We start from the raw sequence: 17,349 nt of genomic DNA on the forward strand, positions 1-17,349 counted from the left end.
TGCTCCTAGCGGATAAAAGTAAGAGAGGAGGGGGGAGTGGATTCCATCAGCCATATTACTCCAACCCCCCTCACCGACATATTTTACCACCCTTGGATCTCTAAAATTCACAATTATGCAATCACCCCTAATGTTCTTCACACCCCGGCCTACCCAGGATACTCTTCGAACCATCAGAATTTCCCCATTCAAATTTGAAGGCAAAGGTCTATTTGCGTTCAGCCAGTGTATTGTCTTATACTTCAAAGACAAATAGGGTTCGACTCTATCTTGTGGGAGTTCAGGTACACCTGTTAAAACCACAACGTATGGACTACATTCTGGTGGTAGGTCGAGTCTTGGGAGAATCTTAGTGGTAGGGAGGGAATTAGATCCAGGGTTGGTCGAGGAAAGGGGAGGAATTTGGGGTGAAGGACCCTCTGGGTTACCCAATTCACAGGGTGCACTAGCCTGTCGTGGTATGGCAGAGCGAGCATGCCTAAAGTCCTTATTGGGGATTAGTTCCCCTCCACTTTGGGCTGTGTTAGGGGCGGTAAGATGGGCGGCCACCTGGTCAGTAGATGAAATACAGGATAAAGTGGTCGATTGATGGCTAGATGGGTTCAAAGCTGAGTGTACTGATGCCGCTGTATTAGGCTGTTTTTGGATTGATAATAATGCTAATTTCCCTTCCAGAGCAACAAGGCGCTCAACTAAGGGAGACAGCCTTCCGTCGATTAAAGCAGCCATTCTATCCCAAAAAGCACTAGGACTCATTCCCTCAAGAGCTTCCAACCATGAGACAGTGGGTGTAGCGGGTACGGCAGAGTGTTGGGTGGGAATATTAGCTGAGTCATTTTCAATTAAGGGTGTATTAATATCTTGATTCGGGACAGGCGTCATTTTTTGTTTCTTTTTAGTGGGACATCTCACAGGAGCCCCTTCACGTTTTTTGCCTTTTGTAGCAGGGAGGTTCACCCCGGGGTGTTTGCTTCTTACGGACCGATCCGTCATGGATCTCGTTGTGGCACAATTGAATATAGGAGCTGGGGAAGAGTGATCGGGATGATTGTGCCCAAGAACGGTTGGATTAAGTTGGGTGGGAACACCCAGAGGAGAGGGATCATCTAGCAAAACCTCAGCTGAAGAGCCACCTAATGTGGATAGTACTGAGTTATCGGGGGAAGGGATGGTCATAATGGCTCCCAAGGATGATCGCTTCCCTAATGATGGATCTAGGGATAGCCTACGTTCTGTGGCAGCGATCTCGTAAGCGAGGACATTACTGGCTCGTGTAATAAAATTGTCCAGAGTCCCTACAACGTTACAGCCCTTAGGGGCCAACCTCAATAGACCGGTAGCCATTGCTTAATATCTGTGAGGAGCACACTGTCCAAGGTATATGTCCAGTCCAGCCACGAACAGTCTCGAACGGCCTCAAACGGCCCGCTCTTTGCCCGGTCTTCGCCCCGAGCTTCACCCCGCGTGCGTCCCGCTAGCGCGTAAGGGTGTGGTATGTTAAATACGGGGTGGAGTCGGAGGAGGAGCTGGCGGGAAGAGGCCCCAGGTGCTGCGGTGATTTCCGCGCTGGGCACACTGGTCCTCGCAGTCCCGCCAGCGATTAGGGCACACACAGCAACTCCCGCAGTGCAGTAAGGGTCCGTGGGCAGCAAGGTTACAATCCCCAAACACTCCGGACAGCACAATCCTCTGGAATCAGTGGCGAGCGGCTCCCGCGAAGCGGGGGCCGCGAGTCTTAAATGGAGATGGTGCAACTTCTGGGAGGAGCTGGCGGGAAGAGGCCCCAGGTGCTGCGGTGATTTCCGCGCTGGGCACACTGGTCCTCGCAGTCCCGCCAGCGATTAGGGCACACACATCAACTCCCGCAGTGCAGTTAGGGTCTGTGGGCAGCAAGGTTAAAATCCCCAAACACTCCGGACAGCACAATTCTCTGGAATCAACGGCGAACGGCACCGATATAAGGCTGGCTGGCCCCCAGGTAGCTCACTTGCCTGCACTACATGCTACTGGACCACATCCCTGCTACCACTGCTGCTGTCTCTGCATCCTCTGGCTCCTGCTATGGCACGTACTCTGGGGAGGGCCCCAGCCTTCACTGAGGAGGAGAACCAGGCCCTGCTGGATGGGCTCCTTCCACAGTACAGCAAGCTCTATGGGAAACCAGGGGAGCAGGTGAGTGTGCAGTCCACTGCCTTCCTAATTATGCATGTTGTCTGGCTAGCAAGACTAGCAGTGTGTACACCAGTGGCAAGCATTCTCACTGACTACTTTCATCCCCCAAAGTGTGTAGTTACATGTAATGAATAAGTTTCCTACTGCTAAAGTGCATTAGTGCAAGCTTAAACTATCCAGGCATTGTTAACATGTCAGACATGCAGGTGATTTGTCCTTCCCCATGGTTGCACTACCTGTGTAATTCATTTCCCTTTGTGATGATGACATGTATATCCAAATGTGTGCTGCACAAATCTGGGGCATGTGTGTTAATGTACTTTTCACTTTGTCATCCTCACAGGTTGATGCACACCCGAAGCAGGAGATCTGGCTGACCATCGCCCGGGCTGTTCGTTCGGTGGAGGTCTACAAGCGCCAGATCCGCAACTGCCAGAAGGGGTGGCAGAACCTTCGGGGCTCAACCCGGAGGATAGCTAGAGTCCAGCTGAAGTTGTCACCTCCACGCAGGAGGGGCGGACACCGGACCCTGACTCCCCACATGCTCAGGATACTTGCGGTGGTCTTCCCGGACCTGTATAGGCATCTGAAGGCCAGACAGCAGCAGGAAGGGGGTAAGTCCATGCCTGATCTGTGTACTATGTCTGACATGCTAATAGCAGTCTTTTGGCCTGGTCACACTTCCACATTACGTAGGTCTTGTAGTCCAATACTCATGTCCCTCAATTGTGTGATGCACCCTCCTCATCTGTTCCACAGGTGTGGCCCCTACAGTATGTTGCCTGTGTCACTAGGGCACTGTGTCCCTGCATTCAGCTATGCTTCAGCTACCGGTCAGCATCTGTTCCCATGACTCTGTTGTGTGCTTCTTGGGTGGGTCAATTGTTTACACAATGCCTGAGATCTGACATGTGATATGTGTGTGCCCTTGAGATGTGTTCCAATTGCTGGTCTGACTCGCAACATGTGGCTGGGGTATTCCAAACAAACCCATGCAGCAGGGGACTCCAATTTTTGGGCTTCAGGAGTATGTATATCGAGTATGTCACACTTGCTTAGCCACCTGACTACTGTCCATGGCCAAACACTGTTTCACGTAGACCTTGCCAGTCATGCCTCCTCAAGGGCATTTAGAAACACTCTGTAATTCCACTCCTGTGTATGAAATTGCAGGTTGTGCTTAGTGATATGTGCCCTCAGGTGTCTGCCTCTGTGTCATTAGGGTATGGCTTGTTGTTACGTACAACTGGGGTGTCCATGATTCAGAGAGTCAGAATGACATCTGAGATGTGACTGTGAGAGACAAGACCTGTGTGACATATAGGTGTGTGATCATCTGACATCGCACAATGGTGTATGCAACTGTGTCCTTCAGGCAGCTGGGTTACATGCATGGCAGACTGTGACGTGTCAATGTACAGGGATTTGTGTTTGCAGAGACTCATATGTCTGATTTGCATGATGTGGGGTCTTCTGGCTCCTGGATATGTTGTGTGCATGGGATGGGCAAGTGCGCCGGTCATCTGCAGAGTTAGCTTTACCCCTGAGCTAGGATTGTGAGTCAGTGCATATTGTTGTTGTCTGGATGCCCTGCCCATGTGACAGGAGACAGTGTTGACTGACTTTCAGGGATCCCAGTGCCATAGCATTTAACTTGCTATGAGTGATCCTGCACTGTGTTCAAGTATGCACCATGCACACCATTGTGGCATTGCCCATCAGGACATGAGAACATCATAGTGTGTGTTGCTGGCATGCATCACAAGCATGTGAAATGAGTCTCTGCCCATCCCTTCATTCGGACACCTGTACTGATTCAGTAGCAAGAGATGTGCTGTGTGTATAGTGACATACTCCTACATGTTGACTTGTATGTACAACTAATGTGTGGGTGGTGCATGTTGGCAAATTGGGGTGTTAGCATCCAACATGCAACAGCCATATGTGTGAAAGTCAAGGAGGGATATGTGTGCCATGGTTGATGTTGAGAATGACAATTGTCTTATTCTAAACAGTGTTGGCACTTTGAGCTGTGTTCAGCTGATGATGCCAGGGCTTGCCCTGTGATGTGATGTACTCACTGTGGTGTGTGCAGTCGGAGCAGGTGACTGATGTTGTTGTCTTACTTCCTATTCCTATCCTGATACATCCACGACCACAGGAGAGGACAGCTCCACGGACCAGGAGGAGCCACAGAGCCTTACAGGGACAGAAGGAGAGGAGTCGGGTGGACCCAGTGGCACGGATGGTGCGTGGAGCCACACAGAGGAGTCGTCAGCATCATCCCCCTCAGCTGAGGGCCACAGCAGCTCTGAGGATGACTCCCTTGTGGAGGCGGGTGTCAGCAGCCACCAAACCCCAGCTAGTGAGGCTGTCCCCGCCACCACCACCACCACCCTCCCATCGGCTCCCATCCCAGAGGTCCCTGTGAGCTCCCGTGTTTGTGAGCATGTCTCCTTCGTGCCCGGCACCGCACCCCCTGCCCCTGTGTCCCCTGCTGCCCTGAGTGAGGAGTCTGTGGACTTACTTCGACAGATCCATGTAGGGCAGGCGTCAATGCTGAAGGTCCTCCATGCACACACAGGTCTGTTGACACAACTGGTGTCATTCATGGAGGGTATTTCCTCGGGCATGTCTGCCCTACAGAGGTCCAATCAGTCCGTGGCCTCCTCCCTGACGGCACCAGTGGCCCTCCTCCAACAGTCCCGCACCCCTCCTACCCCTGCACCACCCACGATTCCTAGCAGCCTACCTGTCCCAAGCACAGAAACACCCAAACCAAGGTCTAGACGTGCACACAAGCAAGCGCAGGGGACTGATGACACACTCACAGGGGCTGGTTTGCAGACACACACACAGTCATCCACAACCACTCCGTAGTCCTCCAAGACCTCTCCCTCCCAGCCCCCTTCCCTTGCATCACCTGCAACCCCATCTCCCCAGAAGCTCTTCCTCTGTGACCTTGGCCTCTTCCCCACCGACCCAGCAGATCTTGATTACAAGGGGAAGAGGAAGTCCCCACACACAGAGGGGAGTGCCCCTCACACCCGGACACCCTCCCCCAGGCGCAGTCAGACAGAGACCCCCACCCGCAAGTCCCCCCGGCGCAAGACGAGCAAGACCCCCCTGCCACCACGCAGCTCCAAGGCAAAGTCTCCGTCATCCATCCCCCAGGCCACAACTCCGGAGGTTCCCCCGCCACTCCCTGCCCTGGTTTCCCCCACCCACATATACACCATCCCCAAAATGCTAAGGCCCTCCCCCCCAGTACTTGCTCCTCCACACCTGGTCAAACGGTTCGTGCCACTGATGTGGGGACTGTGCCCCCCCTGCCCTGCCGACCTCACCTGCCCCCTATTCCGCTCCCATGGATGTAGGCACTGCATTAGAGTCCATGACCACCCCGTCTGACTTGGGCACTGCAGTGGTGACCCAATCCACTCCATCTGACCTGCCCACTGGAGTTGTGCCGGCACCCACCCCATCTGACTTGTGCCCCACAGTTGTGACAGCACCCACCACTTCAGTCAGCTCCACTGCAGTTGCAAGTGTCTCACCTGCATCCACCACCCCTTCACTGCCTCCTTCTGCTGCATCCTGATCCTGTCCCTGCGGTGCCTGGCCTGCCCCCATGTATGCCCCTCCGAGGGGATGACCCCGGTCCTTAGCAGTGCAGCAAGCAAGGTGTGACAGTTGTCACTCTACTTCACTCCTTGGCATTTGGACATGGACTGGCCATTGGCCTTTTGTTTGAACAGATGTTTAACTTTTAATATGCTGAATAAAGCTTTTTTCTTTATCCCTGTGAACTTGATTTAGCTGTACATTATGTTGATGATGTTTAACATGCCCTTGCACCTGTGATGCTTGGTTCCAATGTTGAATACTGATGTGTTGCTGTGAGGTACACCCTGTGGTCCATGAGATATGTATCCTATTCTGGTGGGTATCCATGTCATCCTTTGCAGCTACCGGGGTGTGTCAGGATCAACTATTTGTGGACATCTCAGTGAAAATTTCATTTGCATGGTCACATCTGTGGCTTGCACCCCTGCACATATGATGTGCTTCCTATTGTCCAATTTGTCACTTCAACAGACTTTGTGCTCCTCAACACTGGACCTACAGGTGTGGGCATCATTGGTATGGGAGCAACTGGGTCCTCTGTGCAACTTGCTAGACATATGTTTTGGGTATGTGCAGATGAGTTAGGGGAGACTCACGTACCCAGGCTGTTGTGACCAGAGCCTTCATTGTGTGGTAACTGATGGCTGACTGACCAAGTGTTCTGCAGACATGAGTGAGACGTGCGGGGAATATGTTTGGCCCAGCTGGGCTTCCACATGAGTTGTGTCCTCTCAAGTAAGTGTGTTGTCCAGTGGCATGGCCTGGGCCCATGGTGTGTGTTGTACAAGCATGTGTGTGTGTCCACATCCCTGTTCATACACAGACAGTGTTCCCTTGATATGTTCCTGTTGTTGATGCTTGCTGAGTGGTACTGGGTTCATCCCACTACTTTTCCAATGGGCTACCAGATGTGTGGGTGCATGACACACTACCGATAATTGGTGTATCATCATTGGGATTTGTCAGTTCTGAGTGGTGATGATGTTGTCAGACACAGATGGCACACAGTCAGGGTTCCCTAAGGCACCTGTTTATTTGCTAAATCATGTAGTTGTCCCTAGGTGGTACCTTTCAGTGATTGAGACATTTGTATGTGTGTGCGACTGCTCCCACTTGTCGGGTTCATGGCTGCGATGCTGGCAGGTGTCTGCATGTGTGCCTTGTGGTTCTCCTTGGCTTCTTCATTGTCCTGGGACTGTGGCAGGGATTCTGAAGGTTACGTGAGCTTTGAGGTCATGGCCATGTAGCGCATACTGTGCAATATGTCTGTCATTCCCCAGGGTTGTAAACAGTCCTTGTGTGAAGTGTCTGTGCACCTTAGTTCCTCCCAACATTCCTGTGTTTGTCATGGGTGCATGTGCAAAGTCACCTGTCCATGTGGGCTTCACAGATACACATTGTTGCAGTTCAGGGTGTGTGGTGTTGAGGGTGGACTGATGTAAATGTTTGCATGGATGGTCCCCTAGCTCCCGTTTGTCCATGGATGAGGGGCCATGCTGAGTGATTTGCGTTTGTGCATGAGTGATGTATGTTTGTGGCACAGAGCGTAGAAGTGGGTGGTGAGCGCACTCGTTTTTAAATTGCAAAGCAAAATTTTAGCGGTATGCGTGCAACATTGCCATATGCTTGCTTGGCACGTGGAATGAGTGGGGGGAGTGGCCTAGTGTGGAAGTAACTAGGACTGCAATGTGCACTGCTGTAAGGTTGTTTCAGTCATTTAATTCATTTAACATACAATTCACAGTGATCAAATACAAGTTTTTGATATAAGTTACTGTGATTCCACAATATACATCATCATTCAATGTGTGTACACTTGTACATAAGTGTTAAGCAAAAATAGAAAATCAAATAACGTTGCAAGCACCCAATGCATTTCGGGACATTCGTGGTCCCTTCATCAGGGGTAAGCTGTTGAAAGAAAGGAGAAGGTATCAAAATCTGCACGTTGCGTGATCATTAGAGGGTGATTAAACTTAAAGTAAGGTATACGATACCTTTTTGAATTTGATTGGAATCGAGGTATATAATGCTACCACATCTGTGGTGCATAGAATCCAATTTTCTGTATTTAGGTGTTTAATCATTTGTATGTTTCTCAGGAAGTCCGTAGTGTCTTCAATGTAAGTTTCCCAGTTTTGAACAAATGTCTGCAGAAAAGTATCAATATACCGGCCAGGTTTTTCAAATATGGAATCGCATCCAGAGACAATAGGTCTGAAGGGAGGATCCATCAGATTTTTATGAATCTTTGGTAGTAAATAAATTTTAGGTCTCCGTGGGAAGTCAGTCTTAAGGTATTTTTTGGTAGAAGAATCAATCCAATTGAGCTCTTCCGCTTTCTCTAACATGAGGTTAAGATTTTTGGAAATTTCCTTTGTGGGATCTTTATCCAGTTTTCCGTAAGTTGCTTCATTCATGATGTGTTCAAGGACTTTCCTTTGATAGTGTTCAGAGTCCATGATTACTAGTCCTCCTCCTTTGTCCGCTTTCGATATCATGATTGTTGGATTTCTGGCTACTTCTACTTCACACTGTTTTTTAGAGAATGAACACGTGAACTTGCGAACTTCCAATCAAATTCAAAAAGGTATCGTATACCTTACTTTAAGTTTAATCACCCTCTAATGATCACGCAACGTGCAGATTTTGATACCTTCTCCTTTCTTTCAACAGCTTACCCCTGATGAAGGGACCACGAATGTCCCGAAATGCATTGGGTGCTTGCAACGTTATTTGATTTTCTATTTTTGCTTAACACTTATGTACAAGTGTACACACATTGAATGATGATGTATATTGTGGAATCACAGAAACTTATATCAAAAAATTGTATTTGATCACTGTGAATTGTATGTTAAATGAATTAAATGTTTGTGGCACAGGACACATGTCTGGGTTTCCCAGTTTGTACGACATCTGCCTTTGTCACCACAGTGGAGGTGTCATGCATGCTTGTGTCACCCCAATGTCTGGTCCCTGGGGGTAGTGGTGTTGTGTGTCAGTCTCTTGCTGTGTGAGTTTGTGTTCATTCCAGCTTGTGTCACATGTGTCTGTTGTGCTCCCTCTCATCTCCCAATGCCTGATTGCCCACTGGGGGTGTCCCAATGATGGTTTACTTTTGTGTGGCACTGTGTCCACATATGTGTCACTGTGGTTCAGCCCCCCTCATGTGTTGTGTAGTTGCCTAGGGATACTGTGACACACACACACATGCTGTGTCAGATGTGCAGTGTGAGGTTGCCTGTTTGGGTTTGTGCATATGCACCAGTGCATTGGTATTGCTGTTGTGGGCCTTTGTCGGGATGGTGTTTCTGTGATTTTGCCTGCTGTCCCTGAGAGTCATATCACATCATTGTGCACATTCATCCTGGTTTTTAGGTGCCATTGCTGGCATGGAATGTGTGTTTGTGAGCTTACACCTACAGTCTACACATGTTGTTTTGATTAGTGTGTCTATTTTCGAGATGTGTGCATGCTTTGTGATGGTCACTTCTACTCTTGTGTCATTGTACACTGTATGCATTGTCAGCCCCCATGTGTGGTGCTTGTCTGCACATGGCCAAGAGTGTGTTATGTTTTCACAACACTGTTAGCCTCACCACATCTCTGTGGGAATGGGACACAACCACTAGTTTGCCCCAGAAGTGTTTAAAGTGTTGGGAGCAGGGATCATACAGTGGCAGTAGTGATGGGCAACATAAGCCCTATGGCTGGGGGTGGCAGGGGTGATGGGCAACATAGTCCCTATGGGTGGGGGTGGCAGTAGTGATGGGCAAAATAAGCCCTATGGCTGGGGGTGACAGTAGTGATGGGCAACATAAGCGAGTGGCAGGGGTGATAGGCAACAGGTCCCCTATGGGTGGGGGTGGCAGTAGTGATGGTCAACTGGTCCCCTATGGGTGGGGGTGGAAGTAGTGATGGGCAACATAAGCCCTATGGCTGGGGGTGGCAGAGGTGATGGGCACTATAGTCCCTATAGGTGGGGGTGGCAGGGGTGATGGGCAACAGGTCCCCTATGGGTGGGGGTGGCAGTAGTGATGGGCAACATAAGCCCTATGGCTGGGGGTGGCAGTAGTGATGGGCAACATAAGCCCTATGGCTGGGGGTGGCAGTAGTGATGGGCAACATAAGCCCTATGGGTGGGGGTGGCAGGGGTGATGGGCAACATAAGCCCTATGGGTGGGGGTGGCAGTAGTGATGGGCAACAATAGCCCTATGGCTGGGGGTGGCAGTAGTAATGGGCAACAGGTCCCCTATGGGTGTGGGTGGCAGGGGTGATGGGCAACCGGTCCCCTATTGGTGGGGGTGGCAGGGGTGGTGGGCAACATAAGCCCTTTGGCTGGGGGTGGCAGTAGTGATGGGCAACAGGTCCCCTATGGGTGTGGGTGGCAGGGGTGATGGGCAACAGGTCCCCTATGGGTGGGGGTGGCAGTAGTGATGGGCAACTGGTCCCCTATGGGTGGGGGTGGAAGTAGTGATGGGCAACATAAGCCCTATGGGTGGGGGTGTTAGTGGTGCTGGCCATGCAACCCCTATGGTGGGCTGTTGTTAGTGGCCAGGATGTGGATCCCCTGTGTGTGTGTGTCTTAATGCGGGTACGTGTCGTTTGTTTATGTGGTAGGTGTCTGACTTACCGCCTGCGCCGTCGGCGTCGGTTCCTGAGCCGGTCATAGATGTAGAGTACTGGTATGACCTGCGCAATGGGATTCATGATGTGTTCGTGTCTTACACTCTGCTTGTTGCTCCGTCTCGTATCCGCTGCAAGCTGGTCCGTCTTGTAGCCATGTATTGAGTTGTGGCGCGTATCATAGCTGATATGCTTGTTTTCTGGATGCTGTGACGTCCCGTACATGGCGACCCGTCCGGCGCGTAGGAAGTACGCATCGTACTTGTCATGCCAGAAACTGCTATGGATACTGCTTCCGGGCGACTCGGTTCAGCGTTTGGAGTTACGGCTCGGACGGAGAATGGAGCTTGAATCACAGCCTACTCTACAGGACAGACCGGCTCCGGGTAGGTGTCGGTCGCACGGTAAGGCTACGGACAGCTGTCCGACCGGGTATCAGAATCGGCCCCTTTGTGTTTCAACTTATCCCTGATTGTATTCTCCTTTTTAAAATGTATGCTTCCACATTTTTCCTTTTACAAAGGCCCTAGGGCATATTTACAAGTCCCTATCGCCATCACAACATCTCTTTTCACGACATTGTGGTGGGGATAGGGGCTTCACCATATTTAAAAGCAAGAGTTAAGCCACGTAACATGGCTTAACGCTGCCTTGTAAATAAGGCACCCTTTCACGCTGTACTTAGCATGAAAGGGGAGGGCAATGGGTGTTGCGATGAGCATTGCACCGCAACATCTATTGATTTTGATGCTGGCCCATATTTACAAGGGTGGCATAAATATTGGGCTGCGCAAAAATTAAGACCAGGGAAAACCTGGTCTTAACCTGGTACAACGAGGAGAAATGCTTCATTTCTCCTCATCTTTTCTGTTTCCTTGTGTGCTGCGTTGTGCAGCACACATGGAAACGGCAAAACACCATTTATTGTTTATGTGCAGGAAGGTGTTCCTTCCTGCACATAAAAAATCTTTTAAAACAAAATTATGTTTTGCAACTTCTATAAGTGCTGCAATAAGCAGCAAACATAGAAGTTACAAAATGCCATTTAAAGATTGTTTATGTGCAGGAAATACACCTTCCTTCACATAAACAGTCTTTCCCTGCAAAGCAGACACCCTTGCACTATGATGCAAGGGTGCCTGCGTTTGGCACTAAGTAGCTACATTTAGTGCCAGCTCAGAGAGAAACGCAAGGCTGCACCATATTGTTGTAAATATGATGCAGCCCTGTATTTCAGAAGTGCCAGAGCGTGTTGTTAAGCCAAGGAGGATAACACCACGCTCCATCACTTCTATTGTAAATATGCCCCTCTGTGCCAAGTACATTTGCAGGATACCATGAATCTTCCAGTCCCCTGACCCTGGATTCTTTTGCTTATTGGGCAGACAATGTTTGCCTTCCAATATATTTGAGAAGAGTAGGCAGTGACTGTAGCCAATATTTTGATATTATTTACCTGAACATAGGGAAAATGTGACAGAGAAATAAGGAAAATATCTGCTGTGGTGGTTTGTATATGGTTGAGGCAGCCTTTCAAGAACAGCAGTAGTACAAGCTTTAGAGTTCAGTTGGTATGGAATGAGCTAAATGTTGGTGTACAAAAGAACCAATATTACTATCCGGCCCAAAAAGTCAAGCATTTACCAACTCACCAGTTCTGAAATCCCCTCCTTATTGCTTATATAAGATTTTCTATCTTCTCAGGTCTATCTTCTGTTGATCACTGAGCTCCCCACACTCTTGTTCTACTACTTTGTGCATGCTGCTGACCCTGACCCAGCTCTACTGGGTTTTTAGGAAATCATCTAATTTTATTATTGGACTGTCTATTCTCCCCAACATAAGTGATTGCATAATAAATCATTTCACACACCCTTGTTTCCAAAATAAATCCTGGAAATAATGCTCTCCAGTCCTGCAGCAGATGGAAATTCTAAGATTGTACTGCAGAGATATCATAATTTGGCAGAATGATTGAAGAAAAAAAAAATGATTTCTTCTTAAAACCAAAAGTCTGGCTTAAGTTTTTCTTGAAAAGGATAAGAATTTTAGAAACATTTGCCCCCATTCTTATTTATGACTGAATTTGTTTGCTTGACAAGATGCTTTTCATTAATGCGACATCTGTCTTGTTTGAGGCTAGTGGTGTAAATAACATTGACCCTGTTTTAAGTTAGTAATTTAGTGGTTAAAGAGGATAGCTCAAGCATCAGCACTGGAGTTTTGTAACAATATCAAAAATTAATGTCATTATGATGGGCTTTTCGAAACTATTCTTTTGTCTTGTCAACAGGAAAAACAGTTTTGAAGAAGATGAAGATGAAGGTGAAGATATGTGGCAGGAGATCGCCATTTGTTGGCCTCTTTCTTATTGCAGTGTCTGCTCTCTGGGTCCTTATGTTAAGCAATCTGCTTGATGTCAGCCGTAAAGGCATCCGTTCCAGACCTCAACGATGCTCTGTTACACTGAAGGATGACGTTTCCACCTACCAGCTCAACCTCACCCAGCATGAAGTGGAATTCCCACACCTGCAGAGCTACAAATGTACCCTGTTGGTGGACAAGCCTGGATACTGCCACTCCCCAGGCGGGAAACCACCACTGCTGCTGCTAGCCATGAAGTCCCACCCGGCATCGAGCGACAGGAGATCGGCCCTCCGTCAGACCTGGGCAGTGGACAGAGAGGTCTCGGGCTACCAGGTCAAGCCTCTGTTCTTGATGGCCACAGTCCTTAGTAAGGGACACATGGCACTGGTCAAAGATGAGGTCAAGGAGTACCAAGACATCCTTCTGTGGGATTTCACAGAAAGCCACCACAATCTATCACTGAAGGAACGCTGCTTCCTGGAATGGCTGCACTACAAGTGCAAGGAGGCGGAGTTTATATTTAAAGGTACATCACACACTTTTGTTTTTTTCCTACTCTTGAGATATAATTCCACACAGCAGTCTGAGAACGAGAAATAAATTAGCATGCAATTGATTTTCACAAGAGCAAAGACACCATCAACACAAAAGAGATATTAGGGGTAGAATCTAATGACACTTATAGGAACTCTAAGAACAATGAACACAGCACTGTGAGGTGGGGGTCTGATATAGCCCTGTAGCCCACCGTAGCGGGCTATACTGGCCATTAAAGCACCGAGCCAAAGGCAAAGCTTTAAATAAGCAAGCAGGATTTCAATGGCAGTATAGACCAGCTACAGTGGGCTATAAGGCTATTAGAAATTTCCGCCACTAGAGGCAAGAATGTTCTACCAAATAAAACAAAGGCCTCAGGGAGCCCAAGGGGGTTTCATTCCCCTTGTGCTCCATGAGGCCTTCGTTCACAGCAACTGCTGTGAACAAACATTGGAATGTTGGAGCTATGGGCTTCTACTGGACATTGAATTCCAGAGCACTCCATTGTTTTCATTGGAGCTCCCAGTATGTTATAAAATCAACTAGAGAATACGTTTGCATGGTCACTCATATGTCCTCTTGAAAATATGACCTCTAGTGCACTCTGCCCATACATCTTACAGGGCAGCCACCTGACGTTGAAATAGGAGAGAAGCGGTTCTGGTTTTCTTGTGCACTAAGAGGGAGAATGTATGCATATATGTATGTGATATTTGTATAGCACAACCAGATTCCAAGGCAGTGGAGTATTGTACAGGAGCAAAGGCAAATATGCAGTCCAACAGTGATTGGTAGGGAAGCCCAGCTGAACGGATTGACCCCAGCCCCAGTACACAAAGTACAAAAAGATGAAGCAAGTGTAAGTAGCAGGAAGGGATGCAACAGGACTTCGTCTTACATGGATATATAACACTGAGTGTCGCACATTCTCAATGTGTTAAAGGTTATTATACATTTGTAGAAATCCAAAAGCGCATACACAAAATTCTGATAAATTTACTATAAATATATGTTACAGAGCGGCAGCAGTCACTCCGTAGTTACAGTTAGAGTGACCGGAAATATAGATTTTTAGGATTTCTGTCCCTTAATAACTTTGCACCCATTTTAAATGTCTGTGAAGCTTTTCAGACCTGCTGTCCCCATTTCATTCTTGAAGTTCTGAACGTTTTGCAGCATTTCATCAAACAGGTGCAAAGAAAATATTTTGGATTTTTTAAAAAAATTGGAAGGATTCCATATTATGGTGAGCAAATTATTCATTGGGGTACTAGAGGTAAGAATTGTAGAAGTTTTAAGTGTTTTTAATTTAACTATATGTGTGGAAGTGTAGTACCATGCTACCCCTGTGGTATATAGCGATGGTAAACCATTAGCTGGTTGGCTAATGACTGCCTTTACAAAAGTTAAAGGCAGCCATTTTGTTTTCAGTTTGAGTTTCCCTGTTTTCTGCATTGTGTCATTCAATGTAGGTAAGTATTAAGGGGATCATTACGATGTTGGAATCTTTGCAACCGCGTTGGAGCCCTTCCGACCGACTCGATTGGTTTACAGTTCGCCCGCCCAATTACGATGTTCGCGTTTGGAATGTAAACCAGACGGAGTATTCCTGATCGGAAATGCACTGTAACCCCGTATGGACGGCCTAATTACTACAAATGACCACCCTACTTTACAAAAAAACTCATTTTAGAGTACACTGCTTTCCGTATTTAAAAAAAAAAATATTGAAATGTAGAAATATTTTGATCTACCTATTGCCACTTTACTAAGTGGAAATAGTTAGGGAAAAAATACCACACCTAATACTTCAAAAGACGTCACGCAGAACACAGGCAAACTGTACTTAATAACAACATCGCTGTGTTTAATTTTTCTAAAGCCAATGATTAGACAATCAGCTAATGAGTTGTAATCTCTATGTACTGTTGCACTATTGCGAAATACACTACTTACCGAAACTGTGCAAAATAATCATTTTGACACTATAATATCTATTCTTGACACATTGTAACAAAATGGGACTAACGGTTTTCGCAGAAATGCAAAGTATATGTGAAATTCATTGCAATTAAGCTAGTTTTGGGACCCCCCCCTTTTTTTTCTTTGGACCACTTGACTAAACCCCACAAAACGTTCACTCTTTCAACAATGAAACAGGTGGAACAAGTATGCTAAATTTTGCAGAGACTCGGCAAACGGGTCCAAAATTATTTCGGGAGAATTTTTTTAAAAAAAATAGGTTGATAATATCCATATAGTTATAAACAAAACAGGTAACCTAAAATCACTGAAATAAAGTGGTAATAGGTTGTTGATGACATTAAAATGTATTACTTCATTATGGGTAACATCCTAAGCCATAAGCCATAAGTAAAAAAAACAGTAAGTGCACAATAATGGACATTTGTGATGAAAAGTATGTGGCTGATTCTTACCTTTGGTAAACACAGACATGAATCAATCACTTGCCCAGTGGTAAACCCCATGTACCGTGGTATTCAGTCAATTTAGCACAGTACACCATAGCACAGTATATAATATGTTTTAGAAACGGGTACGTTTAACATTACTTACACTGTTTACCTATACATCCAGAAAATGTACATATTATATATTTTGTAAATATAAATTAGACATTTTATACACACACTTTAACCCTATGTGTCCTATATGACTATGCCCCACTTCATAGTACAGAACTGGAGTGTAAACTATTCCAGTGTACACTACTCCACTCTATGGCACTCCATTGTACTGAATGCTGTATATGTCACTGTACTGTAATTCAGTCTACTGTATGTTATTACACTTAATATTACTACATTCTGTGCCACTTCAGTAAACAACACTTTATCGTATAATCATCATCATCATCGTATAATGTTAGACTCTACATTTCATAATTAACCCTATTCAGTTGTGCAATACTCTATTGTATGGTACTCCAGTATATGCCATTCCAATATAAGTTTGAAGATTTCACATCACTAAACTGAACGTTGTTACTCTGAAGACTAGTCAATTCTATGCTTTTCCACTGTATGGCACTACACTTTATGGTACTCCAGTATTTGCCACAGCACTGTAGCCTTTTGCACTATACCCCATTGTAGTTTATGCTATTCTGCTCTGGACCACATCACTGTATGGAACTCCAATATTCGCCACTGCACTTTATGGAATTTTAGTTTACAACACAACAGTGTACCACACTCAACTTTACATAATCTCACTATACACCATTAAACTATACACACCTGTACTGTATGGTACTCCACTGTATTCCACTCCAATGTACTCTATTCTACTTTACACCACTCCACTGTAGCAGAGTCCACTGAATGCCACTCGAATGTCCGCTATTTCAGTATACAGTATGTCAATGTATGCTCCTAGACTATACAACAAGGACCCAAATACACTCTACAATATCTACAAAATATAACTCTACTTTAGCATACTCCACTCTATGCTCTCCATCTTTATACCACTGTAGTGTACGCCACTCCACTCCATACCACTCCAATACAGGCCACTGTACTGTATCCTAAACACTCTATGCCACTCCACTGTATACCATTCCACTGTATGCCACTCAAGTATACCTGATTCCACTTTACTCCACTCCACTATACCACAACATACTGTACAATCAGAGACTTTGCATAGCTCTCCTCCAATACAGTGTACCACAGTCCACTTAGTAACACTGCACCCCATAAAACTAAACTGGACGAATATTCCAAATTTGTTACTAAGATTAGAAAAACTAATAAACTTCACACAAAAAACAAAGGTAAATGATAAGTTATAGTCAGGAAAACTTTCTTTATGTTTAGTATACAAACCCAACTTAAACTAGACAAACATTAGAAATTCTACTGTTATAGTTACATCTTTAAATTCTCATTTAAGCACCATTTACAAATTTTTACAAGTTATACTTATAACTACCATTTATATTTTTGCACCACCTTAAAGTTCAGGTAACTCGTGCACCTCTGTATACATTC

At 46.5% G+C, this 17,349-nt stretch overlaps 1 protein-coding gene across 3 annotated transcripts in view; it reads left to right on the forward strand.

Moving 5' to 3' along the window:
• LOC146782921 (beta-1,3-galactosyltransferase 5-like) overlaps nucleotides 1-17,349 on the forward strand; it is a 250,300-nt gene that overhangs the window by 112,054 nt on the left and 120,897 nt on the right. For all 3 annotated transcript variants that reach the window (XM_085637975.1, XM_085637974.1, XM_085637973.1), the window contains one exon: nucleotides 12,723-13,322. In XM_085637975.1, coding sequence (XP_085494101.1) covers nucleotides 12,743-13,322 — 580 coding nt within the window. In that variant the 5' untranslated portion in view covers nucleotides 12,723-12,742. The remainder of the gene's footprint in view (nucleotides 1-12,722; nucleotides 13,323-17,349) is intronic.

Source organism: Triturus cristatus, chromosome 12 (assembly GCF_964204655.1).
Source record: "Triturus cristatus chromosome 12, aTriCri1.1, whole genome shotgun sequence".
In the NCBI taxonomy this organism is placed as follows: Eukaryota; Metazoa; Chordata; class Amphibia; order Caudata; family Salamandridae; genus Triturus; species Triturus cristatus.